At 43.6% G+C, this 26,095-nt stretch overlaps 1 protein-coding gene across 1 annotated transcript in view; it reads right to left on the reverse strand.

Moving 5' to 3' along the window:
• Window positions 1-281: 281 nt before the first annotated feature.
• Window positions 282-26,095, reverse strand: part of LOC144124087 (calcitonin gene-related peptide type 1 receptor-like) — a 32,358-nt gene continuing 6,544 nt past the window's right edge. Inside the window, exons 4-17 of the mRNA XM_077656753.1 lie at window positions 19,891-20,026; window positions 18,452-18,562; window positions 14,772-14,863; window positions 11,581-11,743; window positions 11,371-11,490; window positions 8,477-8,583; window positions 7,963-8,054; window positions 7,161-7,287; window positions 6,902-7,055; window positions 5,760-5,826; window positions 4,147-4,213; window positions 3,112-3,197; window positions 373-505; window positions 282-305 (exon numbers count right to left, since the gene is read on the reverse strand). Of these exons, the coding sequence (XP_077512879.1) occupies window positions 282-305; window positions 373-505; window positions 3,112-3,197; window positions 4,147-4,213; window positions 5,760-5,826; window positions 6,902-7,055; window positions 7,161-7,287; window positions 7,963-8,054; window positions 8,477-8,583; window positions 11,371-11,490; window positions 11,581-11,743; window positions 14,772-14,863; window positions 18,452-18,562; window positions 19,891-20,026 (1,479 nt within the window). The remainder of the gene's footprint in view (window positions 306-372; window positions 506-3,111; window positions 3,198-4,146; window positions 4,214-5,759; window positions 5,827-6,901; window positions 7,056-7,160; window positions 7,288-7,962; window positions 8,055-8,476; window positions 8,584-11,370; window positions 11,491-11,580; window positions 11,744-14,771; window positions 14,864-18,451; window positions 18,563-19,890; window positions 20,027-26,095) is intronic.

Consider the following 26,095-nt stretch of genomic DNA (forward strand, 5'->3'; position numbering starts at 1 on the left):
GCACGATGCTTTTTTAGCCTTTTGATTCGGCGTCTGAGATGAATGATACTGCGTGTCATCCAAGGCGTCTGCTTGCGAATGTTTTCGTATTTTACAGGTATGAAATTTATAAGGCAATAGTGACACATTTTCTTAAACTGATTCCAGAGTGCGCAGGCGTCGGTTTTTTTGTATACTGAGGAACAAGTCAGCTTGTACATATTAAATTGTCTAAACGTGCCTTTTTTCGTCCCGGATGTACCCACATCATTCACAGGAGGTGATTAACACAGTTGAGCCCGTTACACGCATTTACCGTCGAATGTCTGCAATTGCAGACATTGCAGAGTTGCATAGTTGTCAATGAGAACAAGGTAAGGTGGATATGCTCACCTGCAGGGAAGTTACGAGAGCTGAGAATACCTCGTAGACCAAAAAGATGCGGTCCCTCTCCGGTCTGAAGGGTGTCACCACGTAGTGTAGGCCAAGCAGGGGCAACAGAATCAGCGTGGCCCGCGCGGCTTTTCTGATAAAAAGACAGACATGGCGCGTAGCAGTATGCTTGTTTCCAAAAAGCATGGCGGCATCAGTGTGAACGCTCGCTACGAAGAATTTGGGACAGTGGTCTAGTTCCCCTGAATATAGCCACTATGCGGCAGAGGAAAATAATCCTATTGCTGTATTTGAAACGTTCTATGTTGACCTCTTCCACGTTGCGGTGCAACATTAAACAACTGAGCTACGGCGCTGCCGCATTGAGTTGTATCTCTACATCACGAGGAGGGGTGAAAAGGCTAATTTCTGACATTTTTTTTTGTGAGTAGATGAACACAACATTAAAAAAAAGAAAGACTAGTCCTTGCTCTATCAGAGGCCGCTGGAAAAAAGCGATTGCCAGCGTAAATTCTTCAAAAATGGTATTTTTACCTCTCTACCTTCAACGTTAGACGCCCGTTGCTTAAACTTTCAATAATTGTGGAAGAAATGATTATTAATGCTTCGAGACGCAGATTTTTTTCTATGTGTGAGAGTTCACTGGGACCAAAATGATGTCGAAAAACTCGGTCCGTTACCTGTGCGATCAGCCATACAAGACAAAAAAAAAAAACGTGACTGCTGCTACTGAAGGCGCAATAGCCTGTAAGGCTTAGCGGTGTAACTAGGAGCTATCTCAAATTTCCGGCAAAACTTAGCAAAGGACACCTATGACTGATCCTCCATTAATTCTTGAAGTATTGCTAAACAGCGTTGTTCGCGATATATCGTATGAAGGAAAGACAGCACGGTGCAGTGGAGAAAGAAAAAAAAAACCCTCACTATTAGGAATGAACGTAATAAATAAATTCCGCGCAGTTTTTTCGCCGAGACAACGCCGTGAAATAGGCTTTCCGAGGAGGAAGATGTACTACTCTACTGGAGAGACAGATGCATTCCACGGGTGCTACCTAAAACAACTACTTCAATGCCGAGGACAAGACAGCTGCAAACCTGGAAACATTTTACTTTCTTTGAATGAAGCACTAAAATATCAACTTCCAACCAGAGATTTCAGGGCGTGGTTTTCATTAATGTCTGGATATTTTGCGATAGAAATCTTTGCTATGTGTCTCAACACCTATGCTTCAAGATAATGCACATTTAACAAGAGGCAGTGCATTTCGCTCATTTACACCACAGGAGCCGAATTCGCAGAGTTCGTTTTCACTGTTTTACCCAGAGTTTGCGGAATCTTTGGCGTCATTAAACAAATACTCTGTTACGTCTTAACGTGACGTGACCCCCTTCTTAGCTAAGGCAGTGGGCTTCCTTCAATCTAATGACTGTTCATTCGTCCACGCCGTAACATGTCGAGGGCACATGGCTGATTTGCTAATTAAGAGGCACAGTCTTGTTCAAAAGTCTTAAGGCTACAGCGTTCAGCTGCAGCGCAATGAATGTTCCTAGAATGCTCCATGTAATGCATTATTCAAAGTACAAGTCAAGCAAAAGCTTCCCTGCCGCAAGAAGAAATCTTCTGCTAGCATTTAAGGGTCATTCGGTCTTTAATAATGCCGTAAGGGCTCTGTTATGCGGATGAAGCGAAAAGCCTTTGGCCTTAAGATTTTTGACCAAGACGTACATGTCTCTCGGAGGGCGTGTGCGTTCGAGCAGATGATTCTTTAAATAGCCCGTCTGACAATGTGTGGCGCCACCGCGCGGTGTTTTACTTGGTGCTGTACGAGTTGGTTAGAAATTATACTGCAACAGCGCTAAAGACGGAGGCAAAGAACGAGGCAAGAAAACCATGAAGCTGACTAACAACTGCTCTACTTAGATGTTCCACTTTTACCACTATCACTGGCCTCATTTTTTTTGCATAATGGGGCGAAAGAATATAGGGCAATTTGCATCTGCATGTGGTTATTAATATTCTCCTAGGAGATGCTGCCCATACGTGAAAACTGGATTCCAGTCTAGCTAGAGCTGCTGTTGCCTTTTACGTGTATGTCCCTGAACTTACCGACGCACGAAGAAACATGATGAGCGTTTTAAAGCAATAGACACAAGGGGAAAAGTTATACAGCGGTCGCGGCATCCGCTATTAACTTTCACTTAGTGCTCGTTCTTTTACCAGCGATGGTAGACTATAGCTCTATAGTGACAGTTTTTAGAGGTCCAGCCACCGGTTTCTGTTGAGTAGGCTCTATCACCCGCGGCTGTGATTTGATCCTCATGCTGTTAAATGTAAGTCAGATGAGGGCGAGCGATGGCGTCAGTGGATTCACGACAGAAGCAACGATCGCGACGGGACGCGGAGATACATGCATTGGCGTTGGCGGATAAGCATCGGTCATTACCAAGAGAACACTGAGACACGCAAAGTGAAATGGCTCCGAATCGCAGTTTACTTAGCGACTACTAAGCGGTGTCAGCCGCTGCGGTATAAGCCTGCAAGTAAATTTTACCACCCAAGGACATGCTCATTAAAATCACCAATGCCATGCTGAACACCAAATACCGCTGAATTAGCTATTCCGTTTTTGAAGTTTCAGCAACAACCCCACTGTTGTCGTAATCACGCAAGTTACTCAAGTGCATAACCATCTAATAAATATTTGTGAAGGAGTAGGTTAAGTCCATTTCTCCACTTACCTTATGTTCTCACTGTCTGGAGAATCGACAGCCCGTAACTTCGTGACCAAAACACGTACAATGTTCACCAGGAACGCAAAGCTTAACTGCGAAAGCAAGCATATATACACAAAACATGACGTAGGATAGGATAGGATAGGAATAAATTTATTAAAATGCCGGCAACCGACGGTTTAAAGCGTCGTGACGTTGGCCAAGCGTCGACACGGGGTTATGCCCTACTCTGCACTCCCAGAGGGTGGCTAGCAGCGTAGCACGCCACCTTCGTGCTACGCACCACCTTCACACGCCACCTGCCACCTGCCACCGCAGGTGGCAGGTGGCGTGTTAAAGTGGTGCGTGAAATTGGCGTGTGGTGTGTAACACGCCACCTGCTGCTAGCCACTCTCCGGGATATTCCCGTGGTAGCAACCTTCCCATTGATCATCACTGGGCGTCTGTTTGACCACACATGTAAGTGGAGTACCATACGGGGAGGGCACCTTGAGAGATTGGACGCGAGCTTCATAGATAACAGCATCGAACACATTACTGATTTCGTGCTCGAAGAAGGCAGATCTAACCAAGCGGAAATATATATATAGTACGTCTGTACCCGTATTTCTAGCTAGCACCTTCCGACTTTGCATTCGCTTCGGTTTGTTTCATCACAGACGCCATTTTTTTTTATATGCATATGTCTGCCGTTGTGCTGCCCAGGTTCTATATGTTTCCGCGTCATACTAACTGTCCTGAGTAAAGTTGAAAGTCAGCAATGTGTCTTTTCTGACTACCTCTACTACTACCCGTATTGTCTTATTCAAGCTGGCCAGCACCAAAGAAATTGAACTTACCAGCCTAGAACCATGCTATTCTAAATGGAGTAAACACGTGCCTAAATTCATAAGGAACTAGTGATTAGTTGCACGAGCAAATTCTATATTTTCACAGAGATGAAAGCAGCAAAATGCACTGCTTAGTGTATCTCATAACTTAAAAAGATTTCTCTTTATACCGAGGACATTTGAGAAAAATTTACCTCTAAAGCCATCTTACCAAAATTGAAAGGCAAACAGGAATGCTAAGTATGTAAGTGTACCAGATGTCGTGCTCCACCCAGCACCTAAAAAGAAAGAAATGAACACCAATGAAAGACTAGCCGACACATTCTACTTACTTTCGTTCACAGCGCAAAGACGAACACGGACAAGAGGGGAGCGCTTTGTGGTGTCTTTCCTCTTGGCCGTGTTCGTCTTCGCGCTCTGAATGAAAGCATGAAGCACCAACTCGCCCAGCAACTGATCTTAAGCACATTCTACTTAGACAGTAGTAACCGGTTTAGCTTATCTGAGCTGCAGTGCTGCGTCGGATGGTGATTCTGGACGACTTAAAACTCTCATCCCCTTTCCAAACCTGGCACTTTACATTCTTCATGTTGGAGCATTTGTTGAGATTACCTGATGCTCGCCATCTGCACGGTCTAATAGTTGAACTGTACTAAAGTACATTACATTGAGTCTTCAACGTACAGAAAAAAAAGGTTTCTTCATAAACCCTTCAGCAGCACGTGGGAGCACAATTTTGAAATAATAAGCGGTGGCAGGGCTGACTCCTAGCCACTCTCTAAAATGAATGGGTTGCCTTAGAAATAAGATGCCCTCACAGAATTTAGCTGCGAACGCCTTTTGATATTTATGACTACAGTGGAAACATCGCCCTGTAATTTCTCGATGAAAGCGTGCCAGCAGATTCTGTGGGCAAAATAACACGCAGTGCGCTTCAGAGCTCTGCGTTTTGTCACGTCTTGCGTAAAAGGAATATCAAGGCTTCTTGCTATTTCCGAACGCACTTGCGACAACTGTTAGTGTGTAATTAAATACGACCTGATCCTCGCTACGGAAGGGTGAGAACAGTTTGATTGCTGAAGCATTTCCCTTATTATTATGGCTTCGAGTGCACGTATGAGTAATTTGTGATTGGCTGGGGCTCTTCTAACGCGCTAACCAGAATAAAAAAAAGTGATAGCTCGCACGCAGGGCAATCGTTTGCTGGAAGCTTCGTGGATGCTGCCTTAATGTAACTGCCCCTTAAAATCGGAAACTAGCATAGATGTATAAAAATGCCGGATTGGGAGTGAGGTCTGTAGGGCTGGGTATGAGAAATGAATGCATATAGTCAAAAAGTAAACTGAAGTATTTTTTCCCGTTAAATCTTCATGAAAGATCTCACCCGTAAATAGCGGTACTTGAGAGCTCAGAAGCTTGGGTGTTCCCAGTTTTTGCAAGAGAACTCGAATACAAAGCGCGGGCTCGTAGGCAACTGTTGTCGAGTGCCAATGGGGTTGTAAAGACGGGGACGTGCTTTAGAACCAATTCCTTTCGAGTGATGTTTGCGACTTTTATCTAATATTGTTAGATGTTGATAGCCAAATGACTTGTGTTGACAGCTGCCAAAGGCAAGTTTTCTGATCATTCGCAGTGTTGCCATCACCTACTTCTATTTGACTACCGATGTTTGATTCTTGTGATGAGCCTTAATTATGTTAACAGAAATATTTTTAAAGGCATAATATGAGTTGGGAGCATTATGTGAGCGGAGCAAATCCATAAAGAAATGGGCATAAACTGTGACGGAAAGAGAATACATAAAAGAGTTGAGTCGATTCTCACATTACTGAGGCATCAGGATCCAAGCCACGTACGACAGCGTAACTAACGGTGGGAAGCATTGGAAAACCTGCAGGAAAAGTATCATTGTTGTGAAGAAAACTACAAATGGTTGGTTTCATGGGCCAGCCGACATAACATCAACACTCACTTATTGGGACCGCGAGACACGTAAGGCCTATAGAGCACATGCTCCTAAACACATCACTACTTAATCTGTGAAAGGAAGAGGTGCGCATAGGACGTTCTCAGCATTAAAACCGAAAACTAGATCAAAGCTGTTACAGCACAACTCGCGCATTCTAATCAGCTTTCCAAGCTATCCTTTCTGCTCTAGGACCTAGCACAAAACTCAACTACGGATCAACTGCCGTGCGTCATCGACTCTCACAACCAATAGTAACAGCAGCTAATTCAGCATGGTAGAAGTGAGCCCCTGTGCATTGGTAAGAGGGATAGGAGGGCAACCACGCGGTATGCACCAGGTTTTGGTATGTCCAAGAAAAATTTGATTTTTGCCTTGCTATGAAAACTTTGTGTCGGCTTTTCCTTTGCGCACAATGAACATCAAGAGCGCTACAAAAGCTTGGTCTTCTTAAGCGCTTTTTTAAAGATATAAATGCGGTAACATTTTGAAGTTAGACTACACCGAAATACTTCACAGGGCCTCCCAAAATTTGGAATTAGGCCTTCCTCCAGAAAATGGGTCAAGATGGATTAGTAGGGATTATTCGGTGGCCTATGTGTTGATTTGTGGAGATTAGTGTGTGAATTAAGTTCAATTTGTAGAAATTAGTGAAGCGATAAATGCTGATTAGTACGTGGGTTATGGTGAAAGAGTGGGTACGGTGGGTGTAAGACTATCGCGTCATACCCTTAAAGTGGAACCTAAGTCTCCCCGGATTTTTTTTCTCTGGTACAACTCTAGCGATAAACGTGTAATGGAGATATAGACCGCCAACAGCAGAGGAAAATAAGAGAAGTGATGCCTTTATTCGGAGCCAGCGCTTTGACAAAGGGCATTCACTGTAGGGCACTCCGACTTACGTGGAAAAAATAAAACAAGCTTATGCGCAATGCCCTTATAGCCATTATTTACTTACCATGCTAACATATCAGCACCACGCACAGATGAAGACACGTACCCCAACCGATGAGCAGGAACCATTTCAGGATCTTGTCCTCGGCGATGAAGGCGAGCACGAGGAGCGTGTGCAGGTAGAGACCCTCGCAGAACATCCACAGGTAGTTGCACAGCAGAAAGTACTGCGTCACTACGTGCAGCGCTTGGCACCACAGCTGTGAAAGAGTGATTAAGGTGTTCCCTCACTTTCTTTCTCGAATCTTAAATATGAGGAGCTGGCTTAGTGATGGTTTTCTGAGGCCCTACTAGTGCCCCCTCACCGGATTCTTTTCGATTACGTGGGGTCCTGCGACGACTTGAAGGTACCACAGTATCCAGCAAAGGTTGGTAATTACGAATGATGCAAACAAGTTTTTGTGTATGGTGATTCGCTTGCAGCGAAGTGATCTGGAAAGAAAAAGCAATAAATTCTGACTGAAAAAAAAGCACACTTTCGGATGGAAGCGTTCCGAGAGGAAGGGGATGCTGTTGGGACTTATGTGTGGCACCTATCGAACTCCAAGGCTCTAGATCGGTGAAGAAGCAAGTTATGATTTCGAGCCAGACATCCGGGTCTTCAAATGGGACCTCACTGCACAACCCAAGAGTTAACCTTGCGGTCTAGATGCTTCTGACCAAGACCGCTCGTGCCACACTACACTGCGAAAACTACGACGCAAAGCGCTCAGAATAACATGAATATATGCCAATATGCCTGGAGCCGTTATGACAGTAAAAACTTTACCACAGTTGTTTGTTTTAAAGCTAGTGTACCACAAAAGCCTTACAAGGGTGTAATGTTTTGCCCTGGGGAAATCAAAACGTTTTCTTACATGTTCTGCAGGAATTTTTAGTGTTTTTGATTGTAGCGTTTAAAAAGCTTTGTATTCAGCAAGCACTAAAAAGCATTCCATTTTCTTTCGCATAAATCTGTGCGCATTATAGTATACCCTACTGCGACTAAATCTACGCAGTAATTTATCTTGTATGACTTCGCAATGCTTTTCCTGTTTATTACTGCTCTTATGTTTCAGTGAAATAGGTAAGGTAGAGACAGCCGGAGTGGCATGTGAAACAACTTACCTGAAATTTATGAATATGAAGAGCGAAGAAATGAGCGCCACCAGCGATACCGCGTATCCAGCAACGTAAAGTGAATTCACCAGATTTCGGTACTGCGAACGAGCAAATGTCATGCAGGTTGGAAAACATGTCCCAGGACACGGGCTTCACCTGTGCCGCCCAACAGTAGGTGTACACGCGAGAGTTCATATTGATTCTGAAAAGTTTTTAGCCTCTTCATGTGCAAGTTATAGAGTACAAAGGCCGTGCATGAGGCTCAAGTTTCTCTCCTAATGCTATATAGACAGACAACAGTGCACTAAGAATAGCAGTCCTTTACCACAACTTGGTCATGGTTCCAGTAACACAAGTTCCCAGGAAATATTTCAGTAACAATACGGGGGGCTCTTTTTTCTGGTAAAAGCAGCGCATTACTAGGTTTCTGGCTCTTCTCATTTTGATTAAAGCGATAATAAGAGCTGTGCCTAAAAATGCCAGGACTTTTCGCGCAAAAGCAAAGTTTTTTTTAACAAACCTGCAGATCGTGCGTGTCGACGCAAGCCGTGTAGTTGGACCAGACATTTCCTGTGATAGGATGGCGGAACCAGGTCCCATTCGGCGTACACACCTTGTGCGCCTGTCCTAGGCATAAAAGAGTTTTTAAGGCGCATGGCACTCAGTCTACCCGCTTTATTTTTAACAATGTCTTCTTTTTCTAAATGTTATGTGTGTCGAACCCGACCGCGGCGGCTGCGTTTTTATGGAGGAAAAACGCTAAGGCGCCCGTGTGCTGTGCGATGTCAGTGCACGTTAAAGATCCCCAGGTGGTCGAAATTATTCCGGAGCCCTCCACTACGGCACCTCCTCTTCCTTTCTTCTTTCAATCCCTCCTTTATCCCTTCCCCTACGGCGCGGTTCGGGTGTCCAACGATATATGAGACAGATACTGCGCCATTTCCTTTCCCCAAAAACCAATTATTATTATTTTTAAATGTTATGTTCGTATCTAATAGTAGTGACGAACCAAGAAATATTGTGTTCGATTGCCCTGAGATACAATGCGGCGTGTTTAAAAAAAATACCGTAGCACCGTAGATTCTTGTACTCCTAGCAGTGACGGGTACAGTAATAAAGTACATCTTAATATTTTGAGAAGATCTACATTCCCTTCCTTTGTGTATCGTATCTTTTAGTGCAATTGTTCACTCCAACTGAAACTAGGTTTATTAATTTATCGCGCCCGTCACAATAGCACTACTCTCCCTATATTTACAGGTTCCTGTTTGTGTAACGTTAATAATACTAGATTCGCTGAACAACATAATCTTTTGCTTCCGAATGTAAAAACTAATTACGGCAAACAGTCCGCTTTATTTTCAGCAATCACTGTCTGGAACTCGCTACCCGCAACCATCAAATCATTCTGCACCGAAGCACAATTCCATAAAAACTTGAAAAACTATGTACTGCATAATTGCCTTCAATTGCCACGCCAGTGAAACCTGTTAGTATTGTGTACGACTTCTATTGCCTGAGTGCTTGTTCTATGTTCTCTTTTTGTGTTTGCAAAATGTGTTTTTAAAATTTAGCATGACTAAACTGTTATTTCAGATCTTACTTTTTATTGCACCTGTGTTCCGCTATGTAATTGCTATCTGCCATATATTTATCCTACTTCAAATATGCAATTAATTACAGGAGGTCCCCCTGACAGTTTCCACTTTGGGACCTCCTTCTGTAATAATCAATTTCTGTACATCCTACCTATGCATCTTTTTCAATAAACTTTCAAACTTTCAAATTTCCCTATGGCTTCTACATTCGATCGTCAACTAGCCCGAATTCAACTCTTGTTAAAGTTAGCACAAATACTAGACGAGGGACAGAAGAAAGGAGAGACATAGAAGACGGTTTGGTTTGGTTTATGGGGTTTTTAACGTCCCAAAGCGACTCAGGCTATGAGAGACGGCGTAGTGAAGGGCTCCTGAAATTTCGACCACCCGGGGTTCTTTAACGTGCACTGACATGGCACAGTACACGGGCCTCTAGAATTTCGCCTCCATCGAAATTCGACGGCCGCGGCCGGGATCGAACCCGCGTCTTTCGGGCCAGGAGCCGAGCGCCATGACCACTCAGCCACTGCGGCGTCTACATAGAAGACATTCACCAGTGCTACCATTACCCTCGTCTAGCATTCGCACTACCTTCTTCACAACACGCAACACTAACTAGCAGCAGCATGCTCTCCTGATCCGGATATTTACTGGACGCTATAAGCAGACCAGCGAGGAGTATGTCGAAGTCAATTCTCACTGTTTTTGCCAATTTCGCCTGTATATTAAGGCACAGCCGACAATCAAGTCTGTTGGCAACTTTAGTGCAAGCTTGTACTTTATGAGACATTAATTTGCACTTGCTTCTTTAGGCTCTTGAGACCTCTCACAGTGCGTTTCGGATGAAAGAAACATGGAGCTACAAGTATCTACGCCACACTTTTTGCAACTGCACTTTCCGGCGGCGTCATGCTGGCCGCACAAGCTTTTTGGAACGTAATACTTATGTTTGGGAGCAGTAACCAGAGGGTCTAAATTTGTATTTCAGATTAGCTTAAGTTTTTTTTTTAATCTTTGCCTGCCAACAAAATACGCTCAACGAAGGAAGTATTTTGGAGCATGAAATGTATACACAATTGTCTTTGTTTTTTAAATGTTTGTCACGATCAGTGAATCTCAGTGCCATGTTTTGCGAATCTCAGTACACATTGCTGCGGATTACAGAGATCAGCACGCCAAGGCCCCGTCACTATTGTATGAGCTATATCATTAAATTAGGAATGACAGCGCTTGTAACAAACTTATTTCCCTGCCTCTCTTTTGTACGAGCTAGATGTAAGTACAAAGGCAATGCTCATGTCCCAGACAGCAGCATGTAACATATGTCTATGGTGCTGCTCTCTTCCTGGATTTCCGGTGCGGCGAACATGGCACGCTCAGGTGTAGCGCCCAAAGTGTCCTTGATGAGAAAGTCACGAGACTTTGAAGGAAAAGAAATATCAGGGGAATCAATTAACAATTACATAAAGTAAAATAACAAAACTTCTGATAGCATACTAAGCAGAACATTGAGAAACAGGGACAGCAAAGCATAACACGGAAGTCCTACAACAAGAAATCCTATGGTGCTTGCAAAATGCATTCGCGTGGTAATATTGCCGTTTGGCCCTGAGGTCTCTCGGTACATTTTATTTACATGGTTCATAATTCACTGCACTGGACAGGGACGTTCTGAGGTCGGTAGAAGAACTTTGAACTGTGACGTAGGTTTTCCTAGAACTGGTTTGCTATGAGCAGAGCTACATCTATTTGCAAGTCTACCTTCATAAACCTCGTTTCGCACACTACAGAAAAGCCAGTTAGACAACAAACTTACTGTAGGATACGAATCCAGCCACGAATTGTGGGCATGGTGCGTACGCCGTACTGCCTGGCAATGTATCATTCCAGCAGCTCCACCCATCCCATGTCTTGGGGCACATGAATTCATTGGAATCTGAAGAAAACGAGGGTTACTTGCCTACTCTTCGTTGACCGCCGCAGTCGGAGGCTTCGCTAGACAAAAACTTGCGCTGCTGGCCTATACCTGCATTTGGTGGTTGTTTGAGCAAGACGTTCTCCAGACAGTCCTTGAAGCGGTTGATCTTGTCTTCCCTAATCCCATCCTCTCCGCTCTGCATGCTTTCCTCCCAAGGAGCGTCGTCGCCAATATCTTCGGCAATTTTGTTCAAGAGCTCCAATCTGAAATCCTGGGGTAACCAGGAAAGCTCTAACTAAAATAAACCACTCAAGTTCATGCTGTTTTTTTTGTTTGCAGCAAAGACACTTAGAAATCTTCCTGAGATTAAAAAAACTGCTTATTTGCTCGTTGTTTCAAGGAGACTGTTCTACTGCTATTGCAGCATCGACTCATGTCATTACCTGTTATCTAGCAATGATTTCCAGTAGACAAGCTGGAAATACTTGTAGCCAACATTTTCAGATGCACCATAACAAACTCATTCATCATAAAAACTAGGCGCACAAGCGCCCATTTCCAAAACGAATATCTACTGAGGTCGAAATCAATTAGTCAAATGAGTGAACACAGGTGTAAGGGACCATCATCTGTTTTTTTCTGGTCGTCTTGTGATTGAAATGGTGGGGAGATTTTTTATTTAAAGGTTCTTCTTGTCTTTTAGAAAACGTCATATAAGTCCTTTTTTCTAAATAACGAAGATTGGTACATAATTCATTTCTGGACATTCGCGCTTTCACAGCCCCCCTTTCTTCATTCAGCGAAGTAACGCCACTAAAGAACATGAGACGCTGCCAACAGTCCAGATATCTTTTAATTCGGTGTCTATCTGGGCTTTACAGCACGCCGTAAGACTTGCGATGTTTCAAGTTTTATGCACGTGCTAACCTTTCAGAGGGCTGGTGGGCAGAATAATTGATATAGTCTGACTAGAAAGAAAGGACGATAGCCGTACAAATATTTCCCGCTTTAACTTATATTTTTCGTGTGAAGGGGTTGATTTAGTTTGGTTTATGGAGTTTAACCTCCCAAAGCGTCTCGCGCTATCAGGGACACCGTAGTGGAGGACTATGGAAGTTTAGACCACCATGGTGTCTGTACTTGCAATGACATCGCACATTAGGCGAGCCTCTAGCATTTCACCTCTGTCGAAATAAGGCCGCCGTGGTCGGGATCGAACCAGCGTCCTTCGGGTCAGCAGCCGAGCACCACAACCACTGAGCCACCGCGGCGGCGTGAGGGTGCTTGAGTAGATGTTATGCATGTAAGGTTTAACGTCCAAGAGCTGTACATGAGGTCGTGAGAGGTGTCCCAGTTAAGGGCTCCGTTGACTGACATGGCATTGTGCGCATGAGGGTTGGCATTTCGCCTCCGTCGGTATGAATCCCATGGCATTAAGTTATCGCGACGGGTGACGGTGACCAAGCAGAACTGGCTTCTTCGTCCTAGTGGCATACCAGCCCGAGTCATTGCCAAGCAGTGAGAAAAGCAATGGCAGGTCCACGGTGTAGAGTTCGTGCAGGAATTGTGTAGAACTTCTGGCAGCTAGGAAAATTAAGGTTACAGCAAAGTCATGCGAGGATCAACAACCCCGATGCTGCGCGGGAGATAGGTCAGATAAATGGCCTGAATCAACGCCGACCAATTGGGTTATTTAATATGAACTACCATCGCACTGCACGCCTGCACTTCTGCATTTCTCCTGTGGTCAAAATGCGCTGATCAAGTGGAGGCACCCGATTGAATCACCTAGCTTTCAAGAATGATAAATGTTGTAGCAAACATGGTTGTAGAGCAGTTGAATATATAGTTAATGTCGCAGAAATCTGCAATGCGCAGTCTTTGATTAGCAGTTGTTAGGATTCCAATGTTAGGACTCCAGTGTGCATAATTCAGCCTCCTTGCTCTTGCTGTCATGATAACTGTTCCCTTCGTTGTATTGATGTCTGCCCTAGCTGAGTTACCACTCTTTCTGTAACACCCTCCTTTTCTGTTCGTTTGGTGCACTGCAAAGCGCTCAGCGAAGGGTTTCTTGAGTCCCTAAATTTATCCAATTTCAGAGATGACTGACTGCACCATTATTGGATGCAGGAGCTGGAGTCAAGCAGTTTTATGCGTATTTAAAATGCGTTGTTTTGTAAATGGTCCATGCAAGCGGAGATGGGTAACAAACAAAATAATAAATACAGCTTACGTTAAGTCGAGTAAAGATAGATCCAATGAAGCTTACCAAAAACGGCGACCCAGTACAAGCACTGTAGTCTCCTGTTTCATTATACCACGACCCATTTATTAGGCAGTGGTACTTTGCCGTCACTGTTAAGAGGAAAGAAAAAAAAAGATGCTGAGCGCAGAAAGCAAAGACCGAGAACACGCGCCGGCCGCTGTCGGAAACAGTGGCATTTAGGCGGTGGAGCAGCCTTTTATATTATTTTTAATCTGCATATATTGACAGGATTCTTAAGGACAACTGCTTTTCTTTTGCCATACATAGAAAGTGAGTACTTGCCTAAAGCATTCATTTTTTTTTTGTGGTGGACTGCTCCCTCAAAATTTCCAGCACAAATGTGAACTTCTTAATGAGCGAGGATTTTTCTCATAACCCCATGTGCGGGAGTATTGCTTAAATAATTAATTTCGAAATTAACGAGTTGCTGCCTCTGATACAACTTAATAAGAAACGCGTACCATCATAATTTAATAACTTTTATACTGTATTGGCTGTGAAAACACATTGTCACACACTTAGCAAATGTTGAGTATACGGTAAAATATTTATATTGTATTTTAAACATACTTTGTATTAATGAATTTTCCACAATATAATAAAACGGGTTCTTAAAATTACTTGCTTGGTATTCGAAATATATTCTCAAGATTTGCCAGCAATTCTTTACATGAAAGCAGGCTTCGAGCACGTTTGAAATACATAAAAAATGGCAAATGCTGTTTTAGCATATGGCAATGAATTGAAAATTCACTTTCGTAAATGTGAAATGAATTCATCCAAAGTGTGTTTCCATTAAAACCAATGGGAAGTCCTCGAAAATTATATTTGTGCACCCCACTTCAATCTGGTGTAGAAAAATGTATTGCTCGAAATCGTGTTTTGGCGAATATTCAGAATACTTTCTTTTCTGTCGTCCTTTCGTTTGTCATAACTTATATCAGGGTGCCAGCCACTATTTAATTACATTACTTGCGGAGAATGCAATAGCATTAGACCGGCAAGTGCGTCTTGATCACCTCCAGGCTCTAACCTGCCAGCGAAAAGGCCCGAGACTCGAAGGGCCTGCCGGCTCCTCTAGAGGCCCATGCATGACATTTAGGCTCATGGTTGACAGGTCGACTCCTGAACGACGCCTGACACAAGTTGTGACGAGCAGTTCAGTTCTACATCACATGCAGATTCGAAGGCAACCAGTTCCAACTATTGCGACAGTATGGGGGCCCGCAGTTTTCGCGCCAGGAACGCTGCACGGGAACGTATGTTTCTTGGCGTGTTGGTTGGTATTTAAAATTTCTATAGAGGCGTCGCTGCGGACGACGGAAAATGACAAAACGTGGAGACAATGAGCACCGGGTAAGGTGATGTGTCCTCTCATCATCATCATCATCATCATCATCATCATCATCATCATCATCATCATCATCATCATCATCCTTACTACACCCACTGCAGGGCAAAGGCCTCTCCCAAGTCTCTCCAATTAACCCTATCCTTTGCCAGCTGCATCCACGCTTTGCCTGCAAACTTCTTAATTTCATCCGTTCACCTAACCTTCTGCCGCCCCCTGCACCGCTTACTTTCTCTTGGAATCCACTCCGTTACCCTTAAGGACCAGCGGTTATCTTGCCTTCGCATTACATGCCCTGCCCAAGCCCATTTCTTTCTCTTGATTTCTACTAGGATGTCATAAACCCGTGTTTGTTCCCTCACCCACTCTGCCCGCTTCCAATCTCTTAACGTTACACCTATCATTTTTCTTTCCATGGCTCGCTGCGTTGTCCTTAACTTAAGCTGAACTCTTTTCGTTAGCCTTCACGTTTCTGCCCCGTAGGTGAGTACCGGTAAGATTATGCTGTTGTACACTTTCCTCTTGAGGGAAATTGGTAAACTGCCACTCATGATCTGCGAGAGTTTGCCATATGCGCTCCACCCCATTCTTATCCTTCTAGTTATCTCCCTCTCATGATCCGGATCAGCTGTCACAACCTGCCCTAAGTAGACGTATTCCGTCACAACTTCTAGGCTCTCGCTGCCAATTGTGAACTGTTGTTCTCTTGCTAGGCTGTTGAACATTACCTTGGTTTTCTGCATGTTAATTTTTAGACCCATCAATCTGCTCTGCCTGTCTAACTCATTGATCATGATTTGCAGTTCACCTCCTGAGTGACTCAAGCAGGCAATGTCATCAGCAAATCGCAGAATATTTAGTTATTCTCCATTTATTCTTATTCCCAACTGTTCCCAACTCAGGCCTCGATATACCTCTTGTAAACATGCGGTGAACAGCATTGGCGAGATCGTGTCTCCTTGCCTGACGCTCTTCCTTATTGGAATTTTATTGCTGACTTTATGGAGGACTATAGTAGCTGTGCAATTGCTATATATATATCTTCCAGTATTTTGACATAAGGCTCTTCTACCCCCTGATTACGCAATGCCTGTATGACTGCTGAGGTTTCCACTGAGTCGAATGCTTTCTCGTAATCAATGAAAGCTATATATAGAGGTTGGTTATATTCTGCGCATTTCTCTATCACCTGATTGATAGTGTGAATATGATCTATTGTGGAATATCCTTTACGAAAGCCTGTCTGATCATTTGGTTGATTAAAGTCTAACATTGCCCTGACTCTATTAGTGATTACCTTAGTAAATACTTTGCAGGCAACGCATAGTAAGCTGATCGGCCTGTAATTTTTCAAGTCTTTGGCGTCTCCCTTCTTATGAATTAAGATAATGTTTGCATTCTTCCAAGCTTCTGGTACAGTCGAGGTCATAAGGCATTGCGTACACAGGGTGGCTAGTTTTCCTAGCACGATGTCGCCTCCATCCTTCAACAGATTTGCTGTTACCTGATCCTCCCCAGCCGATTTCCCCCTTTTCATTGCTTCTAAGGCTTTCTTTACTTCATCTTTCGTTACTGGCGGGATGACGCATTGTTGTGCACTTCTGTCTTTCTCATTAACGCTCTGATTACATTGCCTACTGTACAGGCCTGTGTAGAACTCTTCGGCTACGTTACCTATCTTAACCATATTGCTAATTACATTGCCCTGCTTGTCTCTTAATGCATACATATGGTTTTTACCTATGCCTAGTTTCCTCTTCACTCTTTTAGGCTACCTCCGATCTTTACAGCATGCTCGATTCTCTCCATATTAAACTTCCTTATGTCGGCTACCTTGCGCTTATTTATTAACTTTGATAGCTCTGTCAGTTCTATTCTGTCGGCAGGGTTAGACGCCCTCATGCTTTGGCGCTTCTTGATCAGATCTTTCGTCACCTGTGATAGCTTTCCGGTATCCTGTCGCACTGTCTTACCGCCTACTCCTACTGCGCACTCCGTAATTATTGATGTCAGATTATCGTGCATTGTATGAACATCAATATCGTCTTCCTCAGATAAAGCCGAATATCTGTTTTGCAGCGCTATCCTAAACTCCTGTGCTTTCCCCATTACGGCTAACTCGTTAATGGTCTTCCTCTTCACTAGCTTCTTCCGTTCCTTCTTCAAGTCTAAGCTAATTCGAGACCTTACCATTCTGGGGTCGCTACAACGCACCTTTCCCAGGACGGCCACATACTGAATGATGCCAGGTTTAGCGCATAGTATGAAGTCGATTTCATTGTGTCCTCTATCGGGGTGTATATTTGAAGCAAGCCAAGTACTACACGTGTCGCAGTATTTCCAGTCTGCTGAAGTCCCTTTTGGTCGGCACTTGCGGTTTGGTGACGTCTATCCCGGTTAGGCGCCGTCACGTGACGTTGTGCCGTCATCGGCCTTTTGGCCAATGCGGGACTTTTATGACAACGCGGAGTTTCGTTAAGAAGGAGGCTCCTAATGCATATCGCATTAAAAAAGGACGTTCGATCAAACTGTTGCGTCGGCGAGATAGTGGCACGTTCCCCAGTCGAACAACTTAAATTCAGCTCTTGCGGTAAAGCCCACGTGTGGCCCTTTCTTAAGCCGAACTCATTTTTAGTACATTTTTAGTGTGAGAAAATTAGCAAGCGTAGAAAGGTTGTATTTTTGGCCTATTTGTAAGAGCGTTCCAAGTTTTACTCCTAGCGTACTTGGAACGCATTCGTTATGGTATTTACGTAGAGGGACAAAATAACACAAAATAATTATGAAATCAGTACAATACGTTGAAATACATTTTTAGCGCTTCCTTTTTTCGCTAAGAGCACTGATTCTGGAAGAAAAAGCAGTGACAGCCGTGGTAGTTCCATAGCCATACTCACGGTTGTAGACTAGGGTCTAAGAAACGTGTCCTTGAGAAAGCACTGAATTAAGCTTTTTAGTCTCGAAGAACTGCACTTTTTCTTATATTCTTCGCGCAGTAGCTTGAATGTTACGTCATTAAAACTTTTCACTTATTCCATGTGCTACACATGGAGTGCGTCGGGCGTCTGGCCTTTGTACCACTAAGGAGCAGTGTTTTGGAAGCTAATGATGCAATTTTTACGCACTTTATTAACATATGCACATATGCAGCGAATGACAGACACTAGGGGACAATATCATTGCAAGTAACCGGTTTAGCGCCAATATTTTTTAGCACTTGAGCTGGAAAATAAATAGAGCTACAGTTTTCATATATACCTCTGGACGATATTCGTCGGACAGAGTTTACGTGCCTATGTGTGACGGTCGCACCAGAAATACTTTTGCACTCGCTTTTGTGCAGAAAGATAAAAGACACTCACCAGAAAAATTTGCTTCGTCGGGAATAAGATCCGGACACGGCAACCAGGCCGTAGCTCCAGGCGGTGTCGAAGGCCAGCAAAGCCATCCGTCGAACCTCCAGCCACACCCACCTACCGATTTCGCAGTAGGGAAAAGGAGGTAAACTTAGTACGTGGTTTCACGTGGCAGAATATGATCTTTGCGGCATTACTGAATATTTAACCATGTTAAGCAGCTTGGATTTTTTATATGAAACCGACGTACTGGAAGAACTTCCGGCAGTGCAGTGTGCGACTGATAGCGCGAAGGCCGATTGAAAATAAACTGGCTTTCATCAGGTGGGTCAGTGGACGATGAAAATCGTTACTGAAGTTCCGCGCTTGCTTTAACAGTTCCAAATTCACCGTTTTTGCTAATATGCTACTTATATGTTGAAAGACTTTCAGGACGAAGAAAGGCGAGTGGCGCACTGGAAAAATAGAAGACTTGTAAAAAAGACGAAGTCGGCTTTGTCAATCAAAATGGCGACGCGCCCGCGTCTAGTTTCTGATAAAAACTGGCCCACGGCCGCTCAAAATTTATTCCTTTCACTAGGGCCATATGAGGTTTTCTTATATAAAATTTGCTATCTTTCTTTGCTTTTTCAGCGCATGGAGCATAGGATGCATGGTTCGACTTGACAAATCTACGGACCGCCACCGCGAGTTTCAGTTACATGTGAAAATGTGCCCCTGTGCTATAATATCTGAGACAAACCTTTCGACCACAATTAGCTAACTATTTGTATAACCCGAAATACATTAGTGGCGCGGGAAAGGCCATTATTCTTATTCATTCAGTTGCCTCGACTTACTATATGTTCACACAGGCAAAAAACTGAAGCCATGAAAGAATGTTTTGAACAAGCTGGGGATTTTAAAATGACGCTGGACACAAAGTGGCATGCATCGATACATTAACGTGTTTTAAGACATATAGTCCATTTTCAAAGAAACATTTATATTCAAAGTAATTAAAAAAATGAAACACAGGCAAGGGCGCCAGCAGCTGTTCCCACAAGCAAACTGCGATGTCGTCAAGGTTTTCTCTTAGTGGCTGCCAAACTATAAAAATATGCCACACCACCATTTACCTCCCGAGTTTCAGAGGACGAGCATCTCGAATTTCAATCGCGTGGCGGGATAGAATGGTTACATAAAAAAAAATTTTGGAAAAATAGATGCGTTATTTCAGGCCGAAAAAGCAACAATACAAGCATCAAGAGCTGAGAAATGATTTTTTTCTAAAACAAAATTATGCTGGACTTAGAATCAGTGGTTCTTCAACTTCATTGGTTGCAGGTAACACTGCTAAATAAGCAACTTCTTGGCGGGTAAAGTCATAGTCCTCCTTAAGCGCGTAGATTTGCTTACCCCGGGGTTAAATATGTTGCTGTATTTTGTTGTTGCGCCAAACTTACTTGTGCTGTTGGCGCCAGCTTGATGAGGAAGTCCCTTTCCACATTCGTAAAGCGCCTTCAGCTGCACGAACGCCCTTTCTGTGCCAGGGCTGTGCGCGCTGGACGCCCACCAGGGTAGCAGCCAGACACACGCCAGCTTTAAGAGTGAAGATACAGCGTGAAAAGTAGAACCCACCTAATAAAAAAGCAGGCAGCGGCTTATTCTCTTCACTAGCGTAAAAAGTCTTGAGGAGGCGCAGGAAGACCACGCCCACAATGGAAGCATGTGCGGCGGCGTGCATTATGAAAAAAAACGACAACTTTTGCACAAAAGTGCCAGTTTTCAGGGTATTTATCGAGCAAAATTGAGAATGAGTTTTGGATAATATGCGCCAAGAAGAAACTAGTTAGAAAATGTACCAAATACTGCGCTTGTCATGCACAAGTTTCCAGTTCTTAATTGAACGCAGATACTTTCTTTCCTTGCATATTGCACACGAGGGGTGCGGGCGGCTACTTTTAACTGACTTTTATTTTCAGCGACCACGCGTATCTAAGAGTAGACACGATGACAGGAGCGAGGCAAAGAAAAGAAATGGCGGATGTAACTCAACCATAACTCGTGTGACACTGCAATGAAAGGCCTACCAACCCCAGCCATTTTTGTGATCAAGATGACTGTAAAAATCATAGCAATTGGAGCTGGCGTTCCTTTCAGGGTTTCGTCACTGCAGTGTTGGACGAGTTTTGTTGTCATTTTTCGTTCGTTCAGTCGCCACTGTGCCTGCAAAAATACTCCTGCTCGTTTTTAGTAAAAGCCAGACGAAGGCAGGCGTGTTGCTTTTGTGAAAACGGTCAAGTAGCTGCTGAGCTCTGCAGTGAAAGGCGTGCTGTCAGCCAACTCAGGCCTTTCTCCCACAGAGAGAAAGAAACAGAACTGGATATGTGTTTCTCATTGAGCAGTAAGTAATAATAGTAATGTATGATAAGTATCTTAGGCGATGTAGAGAAAAAATGAAATGCAGTATACTGCACCACATTGCGCCACTATGCCTAATAACCAGAGGGGTCTAGCGAGCTGCAGCAAAGTGTGTAAATTCTGCCCCAAAATGCATAAAGCTCGCCATCCGCTCGCCTGTGTGGCAGGAATGTCACGGGCTATTCGTGCCAGTCTGTGCAATTACCAGTGCCTCTGCTTTGTTTTTTTTTTGCCCGCCGTCACGGGGATTAGCGTTCTTCCCATTGGGACGCCTAGCCACGTCGGCTGGCACCACGAGAGAATAGCTATGCAAAGTTACGAAAAGGAGGGACGTAGTTGACACTGTATGGCGTTCGGGCATGCCGCAACAGCAGGGCGAAGTGCTGAGCGTATAATCTGTACTACGTGATATGCGGCCGTGATGGCATCGCGGGAGCAAAGTGCGCGCGTTTATCGATCAATCGCGTTCATCGATTGCGAATAATCCAAATCAGATGATTTGGGCCATTTTAGCGAGTGATCATTAGCAGATGGCCTAGCTTTTACCGAGGTGTTATAAAGGCAACAAAAAAGCGGTCGTAACTTAGTGAAATTAGTCAGGATAGATCAGTGTTCACAGGCTTGAGTATCGAGATCGAGTGATGTAGCCAGTAGGCGCGGATGCGTAGAAAAGTGCTGATTCGGGAAAAAATAAAAGAAAGGTATAAAAAAGCTGTAGAAAGTTCTGTGCAAAGTAAGGGACGGCAAAAGGTTCTTCATATGATCTGAGATATCAAGAAAACATGTACCTAATTTTTATACCAAACAGCAAATAGCCCCGAGAGATGCTCAGTCGGCGGACAAACGTCTCGATAGGAGCACTTGTCTTTACCCAGGCAAGGACAGGTCTTCTTATTTTTAGCGCAAGTCTTATTTCCATTCTCTTGCTCAAACTTCCGCCTTCAAGAAACAGGTTTCATCCTTTCTTGTAGTTTTCAATTTTTATCCTTACACCAAGCTCTATAAATTTAAGCCACACAAAATATAATTTTAGCACAGTGCTAAATAAACACGAAAACTCCCAGTTTTAGTTTTTGGTGAAAGCAGCAGCCCCCCCCCCCCCTCCCCCTTCCCATAAAAAAAAAGTTAATGTGTCTCGAGCCGGAGACAGCCCGAAGACTTTCTTTTATTGCGACCGACGACGCATTCTAACAGTCGGTAAGGAGCTGGACAACGAGGGCTCGCGTGACGTCACTAACCACCTTGAAAAGACTTAAGAGTTCTTAAGTATGCAACGGACACACGAGGATGCTCGTCCGTTCTGCACAGTTGCATACCGTCTCGTCCCAGCAGAGAACGAATGAATAATACGCGTGTAAAACAAAAAAAAAATGCCAACGTGTCTCTCTTAAATGGCTTGTTTTCCACCTCAGACGCCCTTGAGAGTGGCGAGGCGATCGTGTACAAAGGTGCTAACGCTTGAGATATAGCGATCAGTGGTTCGTGCTCAGCGTACAAGGACTTAATTGAGGTACTTGTGCACTGAACGCTCACAGGCTAGTGGTAAGAGACGCCTGAAAAACGATGTGAGAATCACGCCCTTTAGCCCTAGACGGCAATGTTGACTGCAAGATTGAAAAAGAAAAGTCCGCCTGGGGCCATTTTTCACCGCGATCATGTCAGAAATTATAGGTTAAGCTGGAACCATAGAAGAGAGGGGTGCACTCGAAGCACCACTGAAATAATTGCAATAGTTGAGCGCAAGTGCTGGTCAAGTATTTAGTCGAAAAAAAGAAAGGGTTTTAACGTAGTTAGACCGAGTAGATGTGCGAAAGCATGTGTTTAGCCTGAATGGCTCATGGCTTTGCTTTGCTGGGTCCTCGGCACGTCTGGCGACGATATTGCTCTGGCTAGGTTCTTTCTGATCAAGGTTACGCTGATCTAATCTGTTTGCGCCGCCGATCGCAGTTGATGAATATGACGATGTGCAATGCGCAGCGCGAGAATATGTGGCAGTTTAACGTAAACAACAACATAACCTGAGGCATGATGGCAGTAGCATAGCAATCTCGTGCAGTGGCCGGCGAAGCTGATCTGTTCGCGCCGCCATTCACGGCATTCACGGCATTCAAGCCATTCACGGCACGGGGTAGTACTTTCCCCCTAAAACGCATCGCGTTCAATGTAGACCTATCTGTTGCGGTTTGGGTGATTTTTTTTCATTTATTGAACCCTAAGGGCCAAAGGCATTAAAGAGGGGAGTGGTCACAAACGAAAAATACATAAATAGATACAATGCATATTACAGAACAAGTATTATCATGCTCCTGTTATACAATGTTTGCTAGTGCAGAACGAAAATGCTGGTCATCAATTATGTCGGCGATATCTGCGGGAAGGTGGTTCCATTCACGTTATGTACGAGGCACGAAAGACTGGAATGCCGTTTTAGTGTTACATATTTCAATGCCAACTTTTTGACGATGATCAAAGCGATTTGACACGTATCTGGGGGACGAAATGAGGGAATCGCGTAGCGTGGGGTGATGGTATAGTTCATGAAAAAGGCTCAAAGAAATTTTCTGCCGGCGGGATGCTAAAAGAAGTAAAGAAAGATTAGCTTTCATGCTTGTTACACTTGCGGTACGGTTAAAGTTGGACAGGATAAAACGAGCAGAGTTATTTTGAACCAGCTCAAGCAAAGTTATCAGTTTTTCATAATGCGGATCCCATATCGCTGCGGCATTTTCCAGATTAGAACGTATTAGTGTTTTATAAAGCAATAACTTCAAAGAAGATGGAAGTTTGGGAAAGTTACGGCGCATGTAGCCCAACATGCGGTTAGCTTTGTTAGTAATGTACTGAATATGGCGCGTTCAGTCAAGGTCAGCAGAAATATGAACACTCAGGTATTTATATGAAGTAACCGCTTCTAAGGCAACGTTATTTAGGTAGTACACAGGCGGAGAGTTGGAACTTCTTGATATTCGCATAAGTTTGCACTTATTAGTATTAAGTTCCATAAGGCATTCATTACTCCAAAGAGAAGTGTTCGTTAGGATTGTCTGTGGAATGGGTTTTATTTTGCTGAAACTGAAGCCAGTTGGTTAACAATCCCGAATATGCGTGGTTTATAGAATGGCAAAACACGATGACAGGAAAGAGCCATGGAGCCATGGCGTGAACTTACAACTGTTCATCGCAAGCGTTGTGACAGGACACTTAAATGCTGCAGTTTCTTTGATTACAATGCAAATGAATACTTTCGAATACTTTCGTAATATTTTCGAGAACACCCCCATGAGGTATGACTCGACCAATTCTAAGCTCATCAAGCAAACCATTGCAGCACTGCTGCCTGCTCAAGAGCATTGCGAAGTTATGCGAACATTAAATAAGCGCTAGTTTTCATAAGAAAATTAATAATATGAATGACGATGTAATTAAAAACAAAATACTTCGTGGTTTCGAGCATCATTCAACATGGCGATGGGGCGCAAAAGTTATGCACGCTGGGACTTGGGTTCAAGCATTTTCACACTATATTTGGCTACTAGAAACGAGATGGAAAATTATCTGTCCGTTGTCTGAGAGAGTGTCAAGCTCTAAAACAAAGCCAAGTGTAGTTTCACCGACCGGCACTCTATCCGATTGCACAACTTTTGTGTAAGATCAAATACCCAGCGATTCCGCACTGCCTGGCAACTTTTTCATATGTTCATATAGGAGCTGCACATATTCGTAAATGAATATTTTTTCCACGTTTCTCTTTGAAGCAGAGAGTCCATTGGTACACATGCGTCCTTTTCAAGAGAGAATGCTAACGTAGAGTGTTAGGAATAGAAAAAGCCTAATAAATACTTTTAAATAAGCGCAGCAGGTCAACGGTGCTTAAATATGTGTATTGGGATATAATCGTAAAGGGTGCGAGTGCGGGAATTCCTAACAAAATCTTTCGCAAAGCGAATAGGACAAAAAAAAGAAAGAAAGGTCGGAAACGTATTGGTTTAATTATTAAAGCAGCCTTCTAAAAGGAAGCTGCTTCGTATCGGAGCTTGTAATGCATCTACTCAAACTTTAATTTATGAGAAACATTTGGAGAATAGCGCGAGAGCCGTATTTCAGAAAGGGCGTCTCTGCCGTGCAGAGTGCTGAAAGCACGCAGCAAAGCGGTACAACCAGGATGAAGAAGTTTGCTGAACAAATTCGGCTCACCTTCCCGACACCGGTAGTCTGAATTGTATCACCTATTTTTTTCTGCACATTTGCGATAGGATAATTTTCCCTCCGAAGCATGATTGAAATATTTCTTTATGCGCATTGAACGTTTGGCTGTGAGCTAGGAAAAGCACAAAGTTTGCGAAGCACAAAGGAAAACCACTGTCCCTTTTCGCTAAAATAGGTGCTCATAGGTGTTGGTTCGTGTTCTGCTAGTGTTATCTACAGACTCTTAAAAATAGCTGAAGACCAACTTTTTTCAGCATTAAACATACTTTAATGGCTGCCGTGCTTCCGACATCGTTGTTTAATTTAGTGGAAAGTTGTTCATCATCGGGTTTCAAGTGGTTATGAATGCTCAATATGCCCACACAAACTGCCTCTGTGAAAATGTTAACGTACAAATCAGCGAAACGGCCAGAATTCAAACATCAACAAGCGCTGACCTGAATTAAAGCTGGAATATTATAAGAGTTCAGAGCGTTGTGTGCTACAAGTTACGTGTTCAACGGCAGGGAATTTATAAGCTAGATGTGATGGCGATTACCTGCCTGTTTAGCAAGGCTTCGCACGTGTTATCTATGCATATTCTAGAGCAAAGTAGGCGTTAATGAATAAGAACGAAAATTTGCTGCTTTTTGTCAGCTCTATTCATTCACATTAGGATGTAACTATTCCTTCCTTCTTTTCTTTTAAGTAAAGAATTAATTTTACCATGACAGAGGGGTTTTGGTCGTACTCTAGAATAAGTGCAGGTACGAGAATATCTTTGCGTTCATACCCATAAATTGTAGACAATCGCATTTTTCAACAGGAAATTGTTTATGAACGCAATTTTTTTCATATACCGTAAGATGCCACTATAACAATCAGTATATCTGCAAATCTCCCGTCGGCAGGCTTGTGCTGTTAACATTTTCGCTATCGTCATAAACGTTTCCCATCAGATTTCTATGGCAGCCTTAAGTACTAGATGCGAGCGATGGACATACTTTAAGATAAAGATTTTGCTACGAATCGGAAGCATGAGCAATTGTCTGCAACACCGTC

Source organism: Amblyomma americanum, chromosome 3 (assembly GCF_052857255.1).
Source record: "Amblyomma americanum isolate KBUSLIRL-KWMA chromosome 3, ASM5285725v1, whole genome shotgun sequence".
In the NCBI taxonomy this organism is placed as follows: domain Eukaryota; kingdom Metazoa; phylum Arthropoda; class Arachnida; order Ixodida; family Ixodidae; genus Amblyomma; species Amblyomma americanum.